We start from the raw sequence: 20,804 nt of genomic DNA on the forward strand, positions 1-20,804 counted from the left end.
ATTTATCATTGTTTTTGTCACGATCATCTGAGACAAAAGATAATACGTCAAGGATGTAGAAGAGGGAAAAATCATCATATTGTACATATTATTATGTACATTTTTTTTGGGGTCAAATTCAAGCCCCTAATTAAACAAAATTTCTAGCTCCGTGCCTGACTCATATTTTCACCACAAAATCTGAAGTTGATCGATCATTCTTGCATAGACTTAAATTTGGTAGAGAATTAAGGAATATTTTTTGTTTGTTGATGACACATGCATCTAGTTTGTCCTCCTGTGTATTTTATCGGATTTTAAGTAAGAAGTGAACAGTTAAATACTGTACGTACTAATTAATGTGGAGTTTACAGCAAACAACAATTTAAGCAGTCGAGAGAGAAGTCTATCTGCTGTGCATGCAGAGAGAATTAGGTCAAGAAATAACGCGGCATGCACGTGCTGCCCTTTCACTCGCGTTGTGTCCACATTACATGCATGCATGCACTGATCAATAGGATTCATAGGAATAGTCCCCTAGCTAGCTAGCTAGCGCTAACACTTGGCACGTGCCGCACGTGGCTTGCGGAATCCCATGGGCGGTGAGATCAGAGACGACGAGAGAGACGATTGAGTAGATATCACGTGATCTGATCTTTCATTCCCCCTGCTGTTTCTGCTCACACGTGTTTCCTCGAAATGCACATCCCCTCCCCTCATCCAAAATTATTATTGGATGGGAAAACGACAAATACCAGAACTATTTTTTTTGAATGTGAAAAATTTAAGTACATACAAAATTTGTATGTATCTTACACATGATACGAGTCTTTTGTACACTAGAGTTTTGGTATTAACAAAAATTGTTTTGACATTATGACTACCCCTATGGAATCATTTCTGCTAGTAATATTTTTTTATGTAGTTAGCACATATATCCGTTCGTGTGTAATTCGAGCCGTTCAGAAGTGTTGTTAATGATCCAAATTCAAAAAAAAAGAAAGAGCTTTTAATGGGAAGAGTAGTTTCTCCGTGAGAATAAAGAAGCGTTGCCGTACGTTGATTACACTTTACAAAGGGCAAGTCTCTGCTAAAAAACCAGGCCCAGCAGCAGGTAAGTTAAGTCCAGGGAGTTTAGATGTGAGGCTTTATTATTGTCTTGGGCTCTAGCCCCGGCCCCCATATTCAGAAAAATAATGGGCTTTGGACAGCTGAGCCTATTGCCAAGGCTCAAGCTTAGGGGTGGATTGGGCCGTGGGCCTTATACTAGACAAACCTTTGGGCTCTAAAGTCGAAAGGCCCAAGTAGTTTCATTTTTAAGCCTCTGCATGATAAAACATGATAGATTTAATAGTTTTCTTAAGAGGGATTTGACTCTTATACATCGGAGGTAGTATCGCTTAGGTCCAAAACAGCTTGTTGATGTGGTGTGCATGACGCGTTTACATTTTGAAAGGCGCACGGCCACAAAGTCGTGTGCATTTACCTCCTTTTCTTATTTTACCACAACGGAGATGAGTACTCTCATGCATGCATTTAAACACTTCTTATTTGTTGATTCATAGTAATAATTTTGTATGTTCAATGTCATCCCAGAGAAAGATGATTCCGTTTCAATGTGTATCCGTTTTCTTATATTTCTGTCTATTTTCCTATATTTTTCTGTCTATAAATACAGTTCAATTCTTAGGTCATTCATGCAAATAAACAAATCACATGCTAATAGGGACGACTTGCTAGGCAAAGAAGATGATTGTACCCAATAAGTCATTTCCACATATAGGTACGTACCAGGGTTTGAGTACTATCCATAACAAGACAAATTCTCTTATTCAGATTCGAGTCTAGATTTAATCCGGTTTGTTAATAGCCCTAACAAGACCTTTCACCTCCTCCCATATACGACCTCCAAAATTCCAAATATATTAAAAACAAAATGCGTTAATTTTCATAATTTGAATTTATCTAAATAAGTAGAATGTGATCTAATCAGAAAGGCATTAGAAGGGGTAGGTCAGAGAAATTGGCCAAAAGTATCCAACTGTTTGATATATTTACAAACATTCAAAAACTGTTAAGTGAGTTTGTAGACATGTTGCTAGTTGGCATGTTCTACGTTAATCTCAGCGCTTACAACATATTTATTTGATTTGATATATTTCACAATTATCCAAAAACAAACTATAACTAGTATAACAAGGTTAAACCCAAAAAAAAAAAAAAAAAACAATTAAACTCGCCTAGCAATACGAACCAATATTGCCGTGATGTTCCAAGGACTACAAATATAACGCGAATCTAGCGGATCCCTTTGCAACCCTACTTCCGAGTGCAAAGTAGCACGATTCCACGAAGACGATGATGAAGAGGCCGAGGAACTCGAATCATGAATTGAGCCCATAAATTCCATTTCGAATTTATCAGAGCTCGCGTCACAGCTCACACTCCTATGGATGGCATTACAATCCCTTTTCTTCTTGCTTTTCTTCCAAAACCAAGCCTTCCAGTACTTGTTGCCGGATTCCTTCGATTGCTCCACACAATTTTTAGGCCTAGGTGGTAGTCCCTTGCTCTGCGCTGCCGGTGGAGGTATTAGCGGCGGAATGACCTCATTCTGCAGCTCGTGTTTGGGTGTCCCGGGGGATCTTTCCCATTGAAAGGGAACCCCATCCGTGGTACTCCGGTAGTAAATACGCGATGAGTTCCCGATGGAATTATCTTTCAGGAGAAGTCTATCGTTGAAGAACCCATCTCCTACAAGCAATTTAACTGGTTTTTTTCCATTAATGTTGTTGTTGTTGCCGTTGTTCATTATGGTCGCCATTGTTAGCTGAAGTGGTCGAGAGTTTTTGATGAAGGTTTATTGAAGGGGCTGATGATAGGATCGGAAATTAATCCGTAATGGTGAAATTGCACGTACTTATATATATAGAGGAAGAGGATATAGGGTGTTGAAGCGTTGACAATGGCCTACGTGTGAATGCTGTGCGAAAAAGGTTAAACAGAAGTACACTTGTAAAGAAAGAATTATTATTGAATCCTACGTTTCAAAGGAAAGTTACGGAGCAGCAGGCACATGCGTGATTAGGATGGACTCCTGACTCTAATGTTGTTGTGAACCTTTATACGTTTCCAAGAAAATATGGGGAGATCGCAAAAAACGAAATCAAAATTTGAAAATAATAATAGATTATAAGAGTTCTCTTTTTGGTCCCCGAATAATAGTAACACCTATTAACACTATGGTAAAGGTTTCTTTCTATTATTTTTGGCTTAAAAGCAAGGGTATCAAGGCTACATTAACGTACCTCAACTAATTTTCTCTCAAGGTCTTATCAAAAGACATATTCTTTCATCTTGGGACTTGGAAAATTGCATGAAAATTTTATTTTTGCGACCCCGCCCAAAGGATTATGCTTTTGTTAAAAGTCCAACCGGAGACTTGAGTTGATCCCTAGATCTAGTGAATTAGTCTCTTCACCTTCCCAAACTTTGTGTCCTTGTTGATCAAGTCCTTTCCGATCATTTTTTTTGCTTATTTCTCACGGATACCTTTAAAATCACGTTTTGATCACTTTGAGCAGCTTGGATCGTCGCAATTCAATCGGAAAAGGGGAGTCCCGCATGGTAGCACCGTGCGAGATCCCTCATTGGATCCAGACTGCGTGTGTATGTGTATGTGTGTATGTGTGCATGTGTGTGTGTGTGTATATATATATATATATATATATATATATATATATATATATATATATATATGAACAACCCTAATCATATTTGGACTACAACAAGCTAATTTTGATGAGAAAAGATGAAAAGAAGGGAAAATGACGGCTCATAATGTGTTTTGATAATTAATACTCTCCAATGACAAGTTAAGAATATTTGTTAATACTGAAAATGTCCTCGACGGGTATTAATTATCAAAACACGTCTTTGGCCGTCATTTTCCCATAAAAGTACTCATAAAAGAAAATCTTGTATTATTTGGATCAGATTAAAAGTGAGTCCAACGGCGTGGGGGCCGGATGAAAAATTATGTGCAAGATCGAAGGGAAAAAGAAAAAGGTGGGAGCCATGTCTTAAGGGTTGGATAATTGCATGCACATGCCGGCCACTAGAGTACTGGAACCCCCTAGCTGCTAACATGGCCCAAATGAAATGATTTAACGTAACCTTCATAACCAAGATAAATTTCGTCTCTTCTTTTTTGGGCTTGGTTTGCTTGCCAGTCACTAAATATATAAGTCAAGTAACTCCAAAGAAAAGTAAGAGAATACTAGTAATTAAAACCACACAACAATTAATAAAAATGGGGAAATTCTTTGGTCCATGAAAACATTCAAAAAAAATCATGTACAATTTGAAATTAATCGTTGAGGTTATTTTGATATGGTAATTCCATACACTGAAAGTGAATGCCAATTTTCAATTTTTGAAATCTGGTAGTCATGCTCTTCATACTTCATACAACTGTCTAAACTGTTAAGAACGAATAGGTAGTATCGATCCTTGATAAGAAAATGATAGTATTCTTTTGTGTTGTCCCATTGCAAAGAAAACGATATTCCTTGTTATGTACTGAATCATTTTCTTTTTTCTTTTTTTCCAATTTTACGCTGACGATTCTAACGAGAAGAAATTTTTTGGGCTCGCAATCAAATTTCCGCCTATTGAAAACAAGACTTTGGGACGGTCACCCTAATGAAATTTCCACTTGAATAATCCAGAATCTAACAGATACATAAAAAAACATAACGTTTAATTCATGCCCAAAATGATCCTGGGCTTCGACTTCTTGTTGTGCCTTTCTAACTTCCATAGTGCAGATCTAATGCAACTCCAGGAAGCTTGGTCCATCGAATTGTGGTTGAATGGCCTCAACCTTGGTTGGTTTCCCTGATTAGGTTCAATACATATAGTAGCTCCAAATGTCTCCTATGAAATTATTTTTGACAAATAAACACTTTAAAAAAAGTGCTGGCAGAACTCGAACTCAGACGGGGTGAATTCAACCTACCGTAGAACCAGTCAAAGCAAACTCATTCATGTTGCAAACAAAATAACATTCATAATTATTCAAAATGGGCCCCTTTTCTGGACCCAAAATTAGGGGCCCTAGTTGGCTGTCTCATGGGCCTTTTCCTCGGGGCCGGGCCTCCTTCTAGGACCATGGTAGATGAGGGCACCAAACACAGACTAATGCCCTCAAAATAGCTTCCAGCAACATTTGGGAGGCAACTAGCAGTTTTATGATAGGCTTTTTAACCCAAATCAGAAGACTTAAATGGCAAGCAAGAATGGGCTTGAGGCCTTGCAACTCAAAGACGGCCCACTATAATTCCGCTAAGGATTTGGCACAAGTGCCCAAACTCGAACCACAACGTAGCAGCCAAGTATGAAAACTCCTTCTGCTAAAGCGAATGTATGCGCAATACAAATCAAACCGCAACGAAGTAGCCAAGTATGAAAACTCCTTCTGCTAAAGTGAATGTATGCGCAATACAATTTGTTGCAACAATCAAGTCAATTTTGGAATCATATATGTAAATTTTGGAGGGGTACCTTTAATTTCTTTTCATAAATTTTGAACAAATACTATTCAGTAATAGAAGTTCTTTGAAATTTCGCATGTAGAGTCTCCCATGTCAAGTCGTCTCATGAATGAATAAAACTTAATTCCATTTCGAATTTATCAGAGCTCACGTCACAGCTCACACTCCTATGGATGGCATTACAATCCCTTTTCTTCTTGCTTTTCTTCCAAAACAAAGCCTTCCAGTACTTGTTGCCGGATTCCTTCGATTGCTCCACACAATTTTTAGGCCTAGGTGGTTAGCCCCTTACTCTGCGCTGCTGGTGGAGGTATTAGCGGCGAAACGACCTCATTCTGGAGCTCGTGTTTGGGTGTCCCGGGGGATCTTTCCCATTGAAAGGGAATCCCATCCGTGGTACTCCGGTAGTAAATATGTGATGAGTTTCCGATGGAATTATATTTTAGGAGAAGTCTATCATAGAAGAACCCATCTCCTTCAAGCAATTTAACCGGTTTTTTTCCATTATTGTTGTTGTCGTCACCGTTGTTCATTATGGTCGCCATTATTAGCTGAAGTGGTCTAGAGTTTTTGGTGAAGGATTATTGAAGGGGCTGATATATGATAGGATCGGAAATTAATCCGTAATGGTGAAATTGCACGTACTTATGTACATAGAGGAGAAAGGCAGTTGAAGCGTTGACAATGGCCTACGTATGAATAATGTTCAAAAAAGGTTAAACAGAACACTTGCAAAGAAAGAATTGTTGAATCCTACGTTTCAAAGGAAAGTTACGGAGTAGTAGGCACTGTTAGGAGTGCAGACAACCTTCAGCAGCGAAAACGATATTTCAAGGACTTGTGGTGTAATTTTTACATAAGACCTGACCTATTTTACACTACAGTTTGTATGTAATTAGGTTAACGCGTTTTTAGAGAAAAACAGAGAGAGGCGAGAGAAAACGCAGACCTCAGAGAGATTGCGAGAAGACTTGTACTCTTGATTCGATTTCATAGCGGATTGGTGTGGCTCCCGTGGTTTTTCCTCGCGTTGAGGTTTTCCACGTATATCTTGTGTTCTTTCTTTTTCTTTTTTTCTTTTTTCATTACGCACTATTTCTGTTTGCTTGCGATTTTCTGTGATCCTAGTTTCCAAGATCCGTAGGGCGTTATGAGTTGAACAAGGAGTTCAATTCCTAACAACTGGTATCAGAGCCGCAGGTTGCGGTAGGGTTTTGTTCGACAGGTTAGGGTTTAATCTTGTTCGGGCAGCCTAGGGTTTTAGTGAGAGCTATGGGTTCTGAAGAAGGCAGTCAAAAGATAGCAAAGTTTGACGGGTCAGACTTCGCGTACTGGAAGACGCAGATAGAGGACTATCTGTATCAAAAGGATCTTTATCTTCCGTTGGAGGGTAAAGCGAAGGGAAAGAGGGCTGAAGAAAAAGATGCGGATTGGAATGTTCTTGACAGAAAGGCGTTAGGAGTTATTCGCCTTTCCCTTTCTAAGTCAGTCACCCACAACATATTGAAAGAGAAAACGACGGAGGATCTTATGGAAGCGCTATCTAAGATGTACGAGCAATCGTCTGCTGCAAATAAGGTACATCTTATGAAAAAACTTTTCAACCTGTCTATGGCAGAAGGGGTTTCCTTTATGTCACACCTCAGTGAATTCAATACGATTGTTGATCAACTTACGTCTGTCGATATCAAGTTTGATGATGAGGCTCAAGCATTGTTGATTCTGTCTCAGTTGCCAGAGAACTGGCAGGGTACGGTTACTACGGTAAGTAATTCGGCTGGGAAAGAAAAGTTGAAACTGAGTGAGGTTGTTAGTTTAATTTTGACCGAGGAGGTCAGAAGAAATTCGATTGATTGTTCAGGTTCAGGCACTTCGGGTTCAGCCTTAATTTTTCAACAACAGAGGGGCAGAAGCCAGAGTAAGGGTGGTCAGAATCAGAACAAAAACAGGTCGAAGTCGAAGGGCAGCAAGGGAAATCAAGGTAAATCTCAGGCTTTCCAAGTTCGGCCCATTAAAGGTGAATGTTGGAATTGTGGCCAGACAGGCCATATGTCATCAACTTGCAAAGCACCGAAGAAGAATAAGGATGAGCAGGAGGCTCATGTTATGCACGATGCACTTATTCTTGCTCTGAACAGCGACACTGATTCATGGGTTATTGATTCGGGGGTCCCATTCCACGCCACTGCTAACAGGAAGGTTCTGCAGAACTATGTTGCAAGGGATTTTGGGAAAGTATACTTGGGTGACGATCAGCCATGTACTATTGCGGGAAAAGGTGATGTTCAGATTACTATGCGGGGGTTCAAATGGTGTCTGAAAGATGTCAGGCACGTTCTAAATTTAAAGAGGAATCTTGTTTCGGTTGGGCAGTTTGCAGCAGCGGGTTATACATCAACATTCACAGGGGACATGGGGAAAATCTCCAGCAGTACCATGGTGGTGGCTAAAGGGAAGAAAGTTGTTTCACTTTACTTGACTTCACATGGTAGTGACACACTTGCAGTTGCAGATAGCAAGAAAGGTTCAGATCTGTGGCACAATAGACTGGGACATATGAGTGAGAAGGGAATGAAGGTTTTGCAGGCTAATGGGAAGCTACCAAGGTTAGAGTCAGTGGATATTGACATCTGTGAGGATTGCATCTTCGGTAAACAGAAACGGGTTAGCTTTTAGAAAGGCGGCAGGCCTCCCAAGGCTCAGAAACTAGAACTTGTCCATACAGATGTTTGGGGTCCAGCTACTGTGCGTTCTCTTGGCGGTTCTTACTACTACGTTACTTTTGTCGACGATCACTCGAGAAAGGTATGGGTATTCTTCATGAAGCAGAAGTCAGAGGTCTTTGAGGTCTTCAAGAAGTGGAAAGCCATGGTTGAGAATGAAACAGATTTGAAAGTGAAGCGGTTGAGGTCTGATAATGGCGGAGAGTATGAGTTGGGTGTGTTCAAGAAAGCCTGCGCTTTTTATGGGATTCGTTTAGAGAGGACACCCCCAGGGACTCCGTAGCATAATGGCATCGCAGAAAGGATGAACAGGACTTTGACTGAGCGTGCGAGGAGCATGCGGATACACGCAGGTTTGCCTAAGGAGTTTTGGGCAGATGCAGTTAGCATAGCAGCATATTTGATCAATCATGGGCCATCAGTTCCATTGAACTTTGGGATACCGGAAGCGGTTTGGAGTGGCAAAGAGGTAACTCTTTCACATTTACGGGTTTTTGGTTGCATATCTTATGTGCATATTAGCGATAAGGAAAGGGATAAGCTTGATCCTAAATCGCAGAAGTGTACGTTCATTGGGTATGGCGGTGATGAATTTGGTTATCGGTTTTTTGATTATAAAAACAGGAAGATAATCAGAAGCAGGGACGTTGTATTTAATGAAAGGGTAATGTACAAAGATAGGGACAGCAAACAGAACAGTGGGAGTGACACTACAGATGAGGACACTTCAAAGTACTTTGGGTTAGAGGATCTTTCAAATAACAAAGGGGTTGAGCCAAGTTATAGTAGGACAAATGGGGCAGTTTCAGATGAGGCAGTTCCAGAGACAGAGTCTAGCTCACCAATCAGAGATTTGAGGAGGTCAACCAGGGTACCCAAACCTAATCCCAAGTACCTTTCGTCGTTAGATTACTTGCTTTTGACAGACAGTGGAGAACCAAAGTGCTATGATGAGGCTTTGCAGGTTAGTGAGTCAGCCAAGTGGGAGCATGCGATGCAGGATGAGATGGATTCTCTTTACTCCAACGAAACTTGGGATTTGGCTACTCTTCCCGCAGGAAAGAAGGCTCTGCACAATAAATGGATTTTTCGGATTAAGTAAGAAAGTGATGGTAAGAAGAGGTACAAGGCTAGATTGGTAGTAAAGGGCTTTCAACAAAAGCAGGGGATCGATTATACGGATATATTTTCCCCAGTTGTGAAGCACATCACTATCAGAGTGGTTTTGAATTTAGTTGCTGCTGAAAATCTTTTCCTTGAGCAGTTAGATGTGAAAACTGCATTTCTTCACGGTGACTTAGATGAAGAAATCTACATGAAGCAACCTGATGGCTTCATTGAGAAAGGAAAAGAAGAGATAGTGTCTAGACTCAAGAAGAGTCTATATGGTTTGAAACAGGCTCCCAAATAGTGGTACAGAAAGTTTGATGGTTTTATGCAGCGCAACGGCTACAAGAGGTGCAATGCAGATCACTGTTGTTACTTCAAGAGGTTTGAATCCAGTTACATTATTTTATTGCTTTATGTCGACGATATGCTTGTAGCAGGATCCTGTGTTATGGAGATAAATAGTTTGAAGCAACAGTTGGCAACAGAGTTTGCTATGAAGGATCTAGGTGCAGCAAAGCAGATACTTGGGATGAGAATCAGTAGGGATAGGGCTCAGAGGATCTTGCGATTGAGTCAGACTGAGTATATTAAACGTGTTATGGAGAGGTTCAATATGCAGAGTGCTAAGGTAGTTAGCACGCCCTTGGGAAGCCACTTCAAACTTTCTCTGGGTCAATCACCCAAGACAGATGCAGAGAAAGAGTACATGGCCAAAGTTCCTTATGCCTCGGTCATTGGTAGCCTGATGTATGCGATGGTGTGCACGAGACCAGATATTGCCCATGCAGTGGGAGTTGTAAGCAAGTTTGCTAGCAATCCAGGGAAACAGCATTGGGAAGCAGTCAAGTGGATCTTGCGTTACTTGAGAGGTACCACTTGTAGACACCCCATTCTGGACTGTCCAGATAACGTTATTTGTCAATCTTTTATTACCCCAATGATGATTATAGTCGAGAACAGTCTGAGGACGATGGTGTGTTTGAGCTTTGAGCGTCCCTAACCTCTCTCAAACCCATTCCAAACCCTTCAAACCAGAGCCAAACAGCCCCAGCAAAACCCAACTGGCCTACGCCAGTGTCTTGGAGGCGTACACCAGTTAACTGCCACGTGTCAGTCATCGACCGTTGACCCAGTTATCAGTGGTGCACGCCAGTTCATATGTGGCGCACGCCAGTCAAATCCAGTCAAATCAATTTTATTCAGCCACATGGACAAGACTTTTGTGCCACCCTGACGTCGGCCATAGTGTCCCTGATGATTACTCTCGGCAGAGGCGTTCCTTCTCTCTCCTACACCCCCCATCAAGGCAAGTCCCATGCATTTAATGCATGGGAAGCTCCAACCTTGTCCCAACCAGCCAAACATGGCCTTGATCAAACTGATCTCAGTCACTCCCCCTCTATAAATACCCCCCTTGCATTCATTTGCAAGGGGTTAGACACTTTAAGAAGCACAAGGCTTTCTTCTCCTCTTTTCTTGCTCTCTCATTCTCTTCTTCCATTAAAAGAGAAAAGAAAGCAACCCACCTCCATACACCCTACTGACATACAGCCACCTTCCAAGCCTCCATCGTCATCCCTTAAGCTCAATACCCCCTTCAAACCTTAATACAAAAAGGTATACCACCTTTATGTTCTTTTCTGTTTTCGACTCCTGAGGGGAACCAGCAAGGCACAGGCTAGTAAACAATACTAGTCCTGGCCTTGAACTGGTAAAATACAACAAACGTATGCGATGATACTTGGCGCACGCCAGTTAACCCATGCAGTACGCCAGTAATGGTAGTGCGAGCACAACTGGCGTGGGGATCATGGATCACCATTTCTGTCATTTTATCTTTCTGTCAATCACCCTTGCATGCTAAATAACCTGTTTACAGCTTTCTGTATATTTAGAACTGTTTAGATGTGATAGTTATTGCTTATTCTTTGTCTATTCAAAAGGCCTCTGGGATCCTTCTGGTCATGCTCCAGAGCCCAGATGATGCAAAGCCAAGCACTGGATTAGGGTCCAACTGGCGCACGATTGTCTACAACTGGCGTATGGCGGTTTGTCCCAGGATCCAGTGGCTGGCTCTTGCATCTTAGTTTAATCCTGGCCTCTTTTCATATCCCCACTCTGTTTAGGGGGGTTTCTTGTCTATTTTCATGGCTTCAAGCCATCTCATCTGTCTGTAAACATATATTCTGTTTTATTTAACTGCGTGGTTTGTCCTGGATGTGCGCTGGTCCCTTTCCAGAGCCCAGAGGGTTGAAAACAAAGACTGAGCAAACAAACAAGTGGAGTACGCCAGTTATGGGGTGGCGTGCGCATGTTCTATCAGCATGCAGTGGCTCGACCAGTGCATGCTGACACAGAATCTGCTCACGTCCCAGCAGGGCAGCGTACTTCAAGTTATCCAGTTTGCTCAGTGCTTGTTCTCAATCTATATTTAGCATTGCAATCAAGTCATCCATGAACCATTTTGCCACATAAATCTGCAACTTGTTACAGCTTTAACCCCCATTAACTGTTCCCCCGCCCTAACTGGCTAAAAAGTGATCAAATGAGAGAAAAATGCAAATGTTTTACTAAAATGCCTAAGTAGAGACCGATCTCCGGATTGGGCGAGAGGGGTGCCATAAAACCCTTCCCCTCTCGTAACCTGGCTCCCGAACCTCAGATATCGAAGGTGACGACGGACCAGTCTACAAGCCTTTTTCAAGATCAAACAAACGTGGCAAACGTTTTCGAGTTCGGTTCCTTGGATGTTTTCACCGCTAAAACCCGAGTGGCGACTCTGAATCGAAGCGTTTCGCCGCACTCTTCCGAAAAAGGGGCCGCGCCCGATTTCTACAAACCAAATTTCCGGGGCGCGTGCCCACACCACTGATTTGCCACTTTATTTTGGGAGAGGGAAGTTGACAATACAGGGATATGTGGATGTGTGGGCACGCGCCCCCGGAAATTTTATTTGTAAAATTAAAAATCGGGCGCGGCCCCTTTTGTTGGAAGAGCGCGGCGAAACGCCTCGATTCAGAGTCGCCACTCGGGTTTTAGCGGTGAAAGCACCCAAGGAACCGAACTCGAAAACGTTTGCCACGTTTGTTTGATTTTGAAAAGGCTTGTAGACTGGTCCGTTGTCACCTTCGATATCTGAGGTTCGGGAGCCAGGTTACGAGAGGGGAAGGGTTTTATGGCACCCCTCTCGCCCAATCCGGAGATCGGTCTTTACTCGGGCATTTTGTAAAAGCGCTTGCATTTTTCTCTCATTTGATCATTTTTTAGCCAGTTAGGGCGGGGGAACAGTTAATGGGGGTTAAAACTTTAACAAGTTGCAATTAGGTGACAAAATGTTTATGGATGGTTTGATTGCGATGCTTAAATATAGATTGAGAACAAGCACTGAGTATCCCGAGCAAACTGCAGCACGCTGTCACAAGGTGACGTGAGCAGATTCTGCCAGCATGCACTGGTCGAGCCATTGCATGGTGATAAAACCTGCGCACGCCACATATAAACTGGCGTACTCCACTTGTTGGATATCTCAGTCTTTGTTTGCAACCCTCTGGGCTCTGGAAAAGGACCAGCGCACACCCAGGGCAAACCACGCAGTTTAATATAGCAGGACATGCACAAATACAGACAGAATGAGTGGCTTTAGGCCATAAAAGAAAGCAGAACACCCCGAAACAGTGTGGGGACAAAAGATGGGCCTAGATTGCGCTCAGATGCAAGGGCCAGCCACTGGACCCAAAAACTTAATGCCGTACGCCAGTATGGTACTACCGCACGCCATTCAGCCCTCGATTCCAGTGTTTGGCTTTGCATCATCTGGGCTCTGGAATATGACCAGAAGGATCCCAGAGGCCTTTTATGACAGAAATGAAAAAAAAAGATAGGATATAACCGCTAAACAGTTCTAAATATGGAAAGCAGTAAACTGGTTATTTAGCATGCTAAGGTGACTGACAGGAATGAAACTTAGTAAAAGAGACGATCCATGATCCCCACGCCAGTATTGCACGTAACACCATAACTGGCGCGCGGCATATAATTACTGGCGTGCGCCATGTTTTGTTTTAAACGACTGCTGTATTTTATCAGTTTAAGGCCAGGACTAGTATTGTCTACTAGCCTGGACCTTTCTGATCCCCCTCAGGAGATGAAAACAGAAGAGAACGCAAAGGTGGTATACCTCTTAGTATGGTGGTTTTGTGGTGGTTTTTGAACTTGAGGGTTGAAGGTGGTGGCTTATATGGTGACTGGGTTGCAGCAGGAGATATGGGAGTGTATGGCCTTCTCTTATCTTTCAATGGATGAAAGAATAAGAAGTCTTGGAGAATGAAGAAAGGGAGAGATGGCACTTCTTAATGTTGCTAACCCCTTGCAAATGAATGCAAGGGGGGTATTTATAGGGGGGGAATGGACTGAGACCAGTTAAGGCCAGGCTTTGTTTGGCTGGTCTTAGGTGCAAAATGGGCCTTCCATGCATTAAATGCATGGGACTAGGTGATGGGGAGTGTAGGAGAGAGAGGGGACGCCTCCTGCGGAAAGCAACCATCAGGCACACTGTAGTCGACGTCAGGGTGGCACAAAAGTCCCGCCCAAGTGGCTGAATAAAGTTGATTTGACCGGGTTTGACTGGCGTGCGCTACTTATAACTGGCGTGCGCCAGTGAAAGCTGGGCCCATGGTCGATGACTTACACGTGGCAGCTTACTGGCGTACGTCACCCATATACTGGCGCAAGCCAGTTGGGTTTTGCTGGGGCCGTTTGGCTCTGGTTTGAAAGGCTGGAAATGGGTTTGAAAGGGGTTTGGGACGCTCAAAGGTTCAAACGCACCTTTGTTCTTGATCTGTTTTCGACTATAATCATCATTGGGGAAGTAAAAGATCGACAAATAACGTTATCTGGACAGTCCAGAATGGGGTGTCTACAGGATGCAGACTTTGCCGGTGATCAGGATACGCGGCGAAGCACCACGGGGTATGTTTATACTATTGGTTCAACAGCGGTGAGTTGGGTTTCACGTCTGCAGATAATAGTGACATTATCCACTACAGAAGCTGAGTATGTGGCTGTGACTGAGGCTGCAAAGGAGATGATTTGGTTGAAGAGTTTTTCGGAGGAGTTGGGTTTGAAGCAAGAGAACTGCATTCTTTTCAGTGACAGCCAGAGTGCTATACACCTTGCCAAAAATCCAGTGTTCCACGCTAGGACGAAGCACATCGATTTGAGGTACCATTTCATTCGTTCACTTTTAGAGGATGGGGATTTGTTACTAGAGAAGATTTTGGGAAACAAAAATCCAGCAGATATGTTGACCAAGCCTGTTATTGTTGAGAAACTGAAGTTGTGTTCAACTTCAGTTGGCCTTCATGTTTGAAAAAGATGATGGGGCTAGAGCCACACTAAGAGAGGTCAGATGACTACGTCTGCGTTGATTGAGATTATTTGGGTTTGCAGTTATTTGTTTGCTGATGCTTCGGTTATCTTCAAGTGGGAGATTGTTAGGAGTGCAGACAACCTTCAGCAGCGAAAACGATACTTCAAGGACTTGTGGTGTAATTTCCACATAAGACCTGACCTATTTTACACTGCAGTTTGTATGTAATTAGGTTAACGTGTTTTTAGAGAAAAACAGAGAGAGGCGAGAGAAAACGCAGATCTCAGAGAGATTGCGAAAAGACTTGTACTCTTGATTCGATTTCATAGTGGACTGGTGTAGCTCCCGTGGTTTTCCTCGCGTTGAGGTTTTCCACGTATATCTTGTGTTTTTTCTTTTTCTTTTTTTCTTTTTTCATTACGCACTATTTCTGTTTGCTTGCGATTTTCTGTGATCCTAGTTTCCAAGATCCATAGGGCGTTGTGAGTTGAACAAGGAGTTTAATTCCTAACAGGCACAAGCGTGATTAGGATGGACCCCTGACTCTAATTCTATAGTGAACCTTTCTACTTTTCCAAGAAAATATGGGATATATAGCAAAAAACAAAATCAAAATTTGAAAATAATAAGATTATAATTAAGAGTCCTCCTTTTGGTCCCTGATTAATAGTAACGCCTATTAACACTTTGGTTTCTTTCTAGAGTATTATTTTTGGCTTAGAGGTAAAGGTATCAAAACCACAATAACGCAACTCAACTAATTTTCTCTCAAGGTCATGTCGAAAGACATATTCTTTCATTTTGGGACTAGGAAAATTGCATGAAATTTTTTTGTGACCCGGCGTAAAGGATTATGCGCGCTTTTGTTGGAAGCGGAAAGTTGATGCTTAATTACGTGGGTCTTTCTTGTGGGATAAGTTGATCAAGCGAGAAAATTGCTACGTATGGGGTGTCCAATGGCGTGGGGGGATGAAAAATTATGTGCAAGTTAGATCGAAGAGAAAAACAAAAGGTGGGGAGGTATGTCTTAAGGGTTGGATAATTGCATGCACATGCCGGCTAGTAGACTGGAACCCCCTACTAACATGGCCCAAATGAAATATTTAACGTAACCTTCGTAACCAAGATAAATTTCTTCTCTTCTTTTTTGGGCTTGGTCTGCTTGCCAGTCACTAAATATATAAGTCAAGTAACTCTGAAGAAAAGTAAGACGATACTTGTAATTAAAACCACACAACAATCAATAAAAATGGGGAAAGTCTTTGGTCCATGATCAATTTGAATTTTGGTAGTCATGATCTTTAGACTTCAGGGAAGTGTTTGAACTGTTAAGAACGAGTGGACAATATCGATGTTACGAAAATGATATTCTTTGTGTTAGAGTTCTTGGAGGGTTCCAACCTAAAATCAATTGACAATAGATGAAGTAACCTCTAAAATATATTTGATTGAGAGAGAGAGAGAGGGGGCAAGGGCATCGGTAAGCATGGTGGAAGGAGCGATGAAGGCGGATGGATTCCTGTGATCAAGAACCATAGGGCTAAAGCTGGCAATGGAGATAGGAACCAGGAGATCTACACACTATTTATGGATAACATTCCAGAGGAGAAAGACCATCACTAGTTACAACGAACATTTAATAACTTGGGAGTGGTTAAGGACGCCTTTATTCCATGGAAAAGAAGTAAGCATACTGGCAATAAGTTTGGATTTGTCAGGTTTGGTTGTCCTATTTCGGCGGATATGGCAGTTTCTAGACTAAATGGGGTATGGGTGGAGAACAAGAAAGTGTTTGTCAAAGAAGCGAGCTTTGTAAAAGATGAAAACAAGAAGGCTCCAAGGGTCCAGGAAAGGAGAGAACAGGAGCACCAAAGAGGGGAGAGACATAACCAACAAACTGATAATGGGGCAAACAACCACCCTGGACAATCTGGCCATCTGTGGAGTAGAAAGGCTCTTGACAAATCATATGCCCAAGTGGTGAATGGTGAGTCATCAAAACAATCCAATCATAAAGCCACACTCCGGATCAATCCTAGTGGGAATGGTTGGCTGCACCGAAGTGCGGTGCCGGTGCTGCGTAGAGTTGTCAATATGATAACTCCAATGGAAAGTTTTGGATTGAAAATGGATATGGCTGCACAGTTCAGAGCATTGGGAGGGAGGTCTATTTTAGTTACTTTCCAAAGCCAAGAGATAAGGGACTCTCTAATTAAAGGACCATGGATGGAGAGATGGTTTGAGGCGACGAAATCGTGGAGAGGGGAACAAGCGAGCTACGAAAAGTTTGCTTGGCTAGGTTGTCAAGGGATGCCGCTCCATGCTTGGGATTATACAACTTTCAAACAGATTGGTGAACTTTGGGGTCACTTTATCTCGGTGGATGAAGGAACACTGAGAGACTCATTCTTTGCTCAAGGAAAAATCTTGATTGCAACGGAGGAAATAAAAAGATAGAACAATGGGTCCATCTGGTGGTGCAAGGAGTGAAATATGAGGTTTTGGTGAAAGAAATCTCATCTTTTGTCAATCCGGATGAATATGTAATCCCTAGTTCTGGGGGTAAGGAGGATTCTAACCCAGTAGCAAAAGTTCAGACGAACGTTGGCCATGGCGGTGATGCAATAAGGGTAGAGGAGGAAAATGATGTCTGTAGACACCCCATTCTGGACTGTCCAGATAACGTTATTTGTCGATCGTTTATTTCCCCAATGATGATCTTAGTCGAAAACAGTTTGAGGACAAAGGTGTGGTTAAGCTGTGAGCGTCCAGAACCTCTCTCAAAACCCCTTTCAAACCCTTCAAACCAGAGCCAAACAGCCCCAGCAAAACCCAATTGGCAGACGCCAGTGTCCTGAAGGTGTACGCCAGTCACCTGCCACGTGTCAGTCATCGACCAGTGGCCCATCTTTTACTGGCGCACGCCAGTTAATAGTGGCGCACGCCAGTCAAACCCAGTCAAATCAACTTTATTCAGCAACTTGGGCGGGACTTTTGTGCCACCCTGACGTCGGCCACAGTGTCCCTGATGATTATATCGGCCAGGCCCGCTCCCCCTCTCTCCTACACCCCCCATCAAGGCAAGTCCCATGCATTTAATGCATGGGAGGCTTCAACCTTACCTTAAACAGCCAAACAAGGCCTTAGACCAGACTGATCTCAGTCACTCCCCCTCTATAAATACCCCCCTTGCATTCATTTGCAAGGGGTTGGCCTCATTAAGAAGAAAAGTTCTCTCTTCTTCCTCCTTTCTTGCTTTCTCTCTTCTTCTTCCATTGAAAGAGAAAGGAAAGAAGCCCACTTCCACATACCTCCACTGATATCCAGTCACCATACAACATCCATCTTCAACCTCTAGGCTCTAAACCACCTTCAAACTTCAACACCCAAAAGGTATACCACCTTTGCATTCCTTTCTGTTTTCGGCCCCTGAGGGGAACCAGCAAGGCCCAGGCTGGTAAACAATACTAGTCCTGGCCTTGAACTGGTAAAAATACAACAATCGTATGCGACGATACTTGGCGCACGCCAGTTCCTACATGCCGTACGCCAGTCATGGCAGTATGAGCACAACTGGCGTGGGGATCATGGATCGTCATTCCTTTTGTTTTATCTTTCTGTCGATCACCTTAGCATGCTAATAACCGGTTTACTGCTTTCCATATTTAGAACTGTTTAGTGGTAATATCCTATCTTTTTCATCTCTGTCATGTAAAGGCCTCTGGGATCCTTCTGGTCATGTTCCAGAACCCAGATGATGCAAAGCCAAACACTGGAATCAAAGGCAAAGTGGCGTACGGCAGTAATATACTGGCGTACGGCAGTAGGCTTCTGGGTCCAGTGACTGGCCCTTGCATCTGAAGCGAAAGCTAGGCCTATCTTTTGTCCCACACTGTTTTGGGGTGTTCTGCTTTCTTTCATGGCCTAAAGCCATTCGTTTTGCCTGTGACTGTGTATATTCTGCTATATTAAACTGCGTGGTTTGCCCTGGGTGTGCGCTGGTCCTTTTCCAGAGCCCAGAGGGTTGCAAACAAAGACTGAGAGATCCAACAAGTGGAGTACGCCAGTTTATATGTGGCGTGCGCAGGTTGTATCACCATGTAGTGGCTCGACCAGTGCATGCTGGCAGAATCTACTCACGTCACCTTGTGACGGCGTACTGCAGTTTGCTCGGGATGCTCAGTGCTTGTTCTCAATCTATACTTAGCATCGCAATCAAATCATTCATAAGCATTTTGTCACATAAACTGCAATTTGTTACCGCTTTCGTCCCCATTAACTGTTCCCCCGCCCTAACTGGCTAAAAAATGATAAAATGAGAGAAAAATGCAAAGGTTTTCATGAAATGCCCGAGTAGAGACCGATCTCCGGATTGGGCGAGAGGGGGTGCCATAAAACCCTTCCCCTCTCGTAACCTGGCTCCCGAACCTCAGATATCGAAGGTGACGACGGACCGGTCTACGCCTTTTCAAAATCAAACTAACGTGGCAAAAACGTTTTCGAGTTCGATTCCTTGGGTGTTCCTACCGCTAAAACCCGAGTGGCGACTCTGAATCGAGGCGTTTCGCCGCGCATTTTCAAAAGAGGGCCGCGCCCAGTCTTTAAAAAGGGAACCCAAAGATCGAGCGATTTTCGGGGCGCGTGCCCACAATGTCGTGGAAGCACTTGCTTCACCTCCAGCCAATGGGAAAGACATGGTTGGTGAGGGTGCAGGAGACTCTGACCCTGCTGGAGCACATGGACAAAAGAAAAAAGATGGTAGGGTTGGAGGCTCTAAGTGTACGAACCCAGAAGTGCATTTAATGCTTGACAAAGGGGTTTTACAGGGGATATCAGAGGATTTTGAATCTCTGGTTGAGGATTTCGTGGATCAGAACATTGGTGTAATTTCAAAAGTGGGCTTGTTGGCCCACCCAGGGTCTCCATTTAAAGCCCATGAAAGGCCACTTGTTCAGTCCAAGGAAATTGATGGGCCGGTGGTGAGAGTGGATCAGGGTTGAGCTGTTTACATGGGAGGCCTCTTTCTGGAGAAGGGATTAGACCAACTCCCTCCCGAGCGGTGAGGTCTTCATTATCAGAGTCCCCAAAGGAAAGTTCCACCAACCAGTTATGTAACGCCCCGATTTTCCAAGGAATTTCGGAAGCATTAATATATTATACTTAGCATAAATAATATTCTTTTTATTACAAAATACGGAACAATATCTCCTTATTACAGCTTAAGGTTGACATTAATATGCTCTACCCCACATGTACGGAGGCCTTTGGGTGACATGACGTCACAGAGCAATAACTCAGAGCGACTCTAGTTCTGATATGGATTCCAAGCATAATCTTGCTCAGTCTCTGCCCCTGGTATCTCTCCTGAATAGTACGGATCTGGCTCGCAAGGCTGATCTTCTATGCCATCGATACCTGCAGCTTCTGGCAAATTGATCGCCGAAGCAACCGATTTACCAGGATACGAATGTATCCGTGAGTGAAAAATCACCCAGTAGATACCTCTAAACCCATTAACCCATAACATACAAGCATTAATATAATAATGAGCATGAATAATAAAGTTACAGCAATTAGGAGCATATTATGAATTATCTTGTCCTTAGGTGTTTTCTAGATTCCTCTACCATGAGAAATAATCCTCCCAAACAACCTCTGAACTATGGCGACTCTGCCGATTTACCCTCCCCTTGCTTGCCCAGCCTGGGGTCCCAGACGAATAAGACCAAACTACGTGTCGGGTCGAACTCGGCTGTACCATCACAAGGAGCGAATGATAACCAACCAACCGCGAGAAATGATACCCATACTCCGGTTTCATCCAATAAATCCACCCCCGGAATATCCGGAAGATAAATCCAACAGTGCCATAATCAGGGTTCGCAAGATGATAATCCACCGGTCTTAAACCACAAGTGCCGATACCGACGACCATTCTTTCAGGAGACCCACGGTCCTCGGCCACTCTGGTTATCTCCTGACCGTAACGTCACAACTGTGACTATAAACAATAATTTCACTTTCCTTAGGGATTTAACGTCTAATCAATTTATTCCAACGTACGAATAC

The 20,804-nt window shown here is 43.0% G+C and overlaps 1 protein-coding gene across 1 annotated transcript; it reads right to left on the reverse strand.

The window, feature by feature from the left end:
• Positions 1-2,099: 2,099 nt before the first annotated feature.
• Positions 2,100-2,863, reverse strand: LOC131334615 (uncharacterized). The gene has a single exon (XM_058369738.1). It carries the CDS (start codon positions 2,801-2,803, stop codon positions 2,210-2,212), a length of 594 nt encoding a protein of 197 aa, XP_058225721.1. The 5' UTR covers positions 2,804-2,863; the 3' UTR covers positions 2,100-2,209.
• Positions 2,864-20,804: the final 17,941 nt, after the last annotated feature.

The sequence above is a fragment of the Rhododendron vialii genome, chromosome 1a, assembly GCF_030253575.1.
Source record: "Rhododendron vialii isolate Sample 1 chromosome 1a, ASM3025357v1".
In the NCBI taxonomy this organism is placed as follows: domain Eukaryota; kingdom Viridiplantae; phylum Streptophyta; class Magnoliopsida; order Ericales; family Ericaceae; genus Rhododendron; species Rhododendron vialii.

Bases quoted from the DNA above. Each gene is read 5' to 3' on its own strand.
- LOC131334615 (XM_058369738.1), bottom strand. From the start codon at position 2,803: ATGGCGACCATAATGAACAACGGCAACAACAACAACATTAATGGAAAA.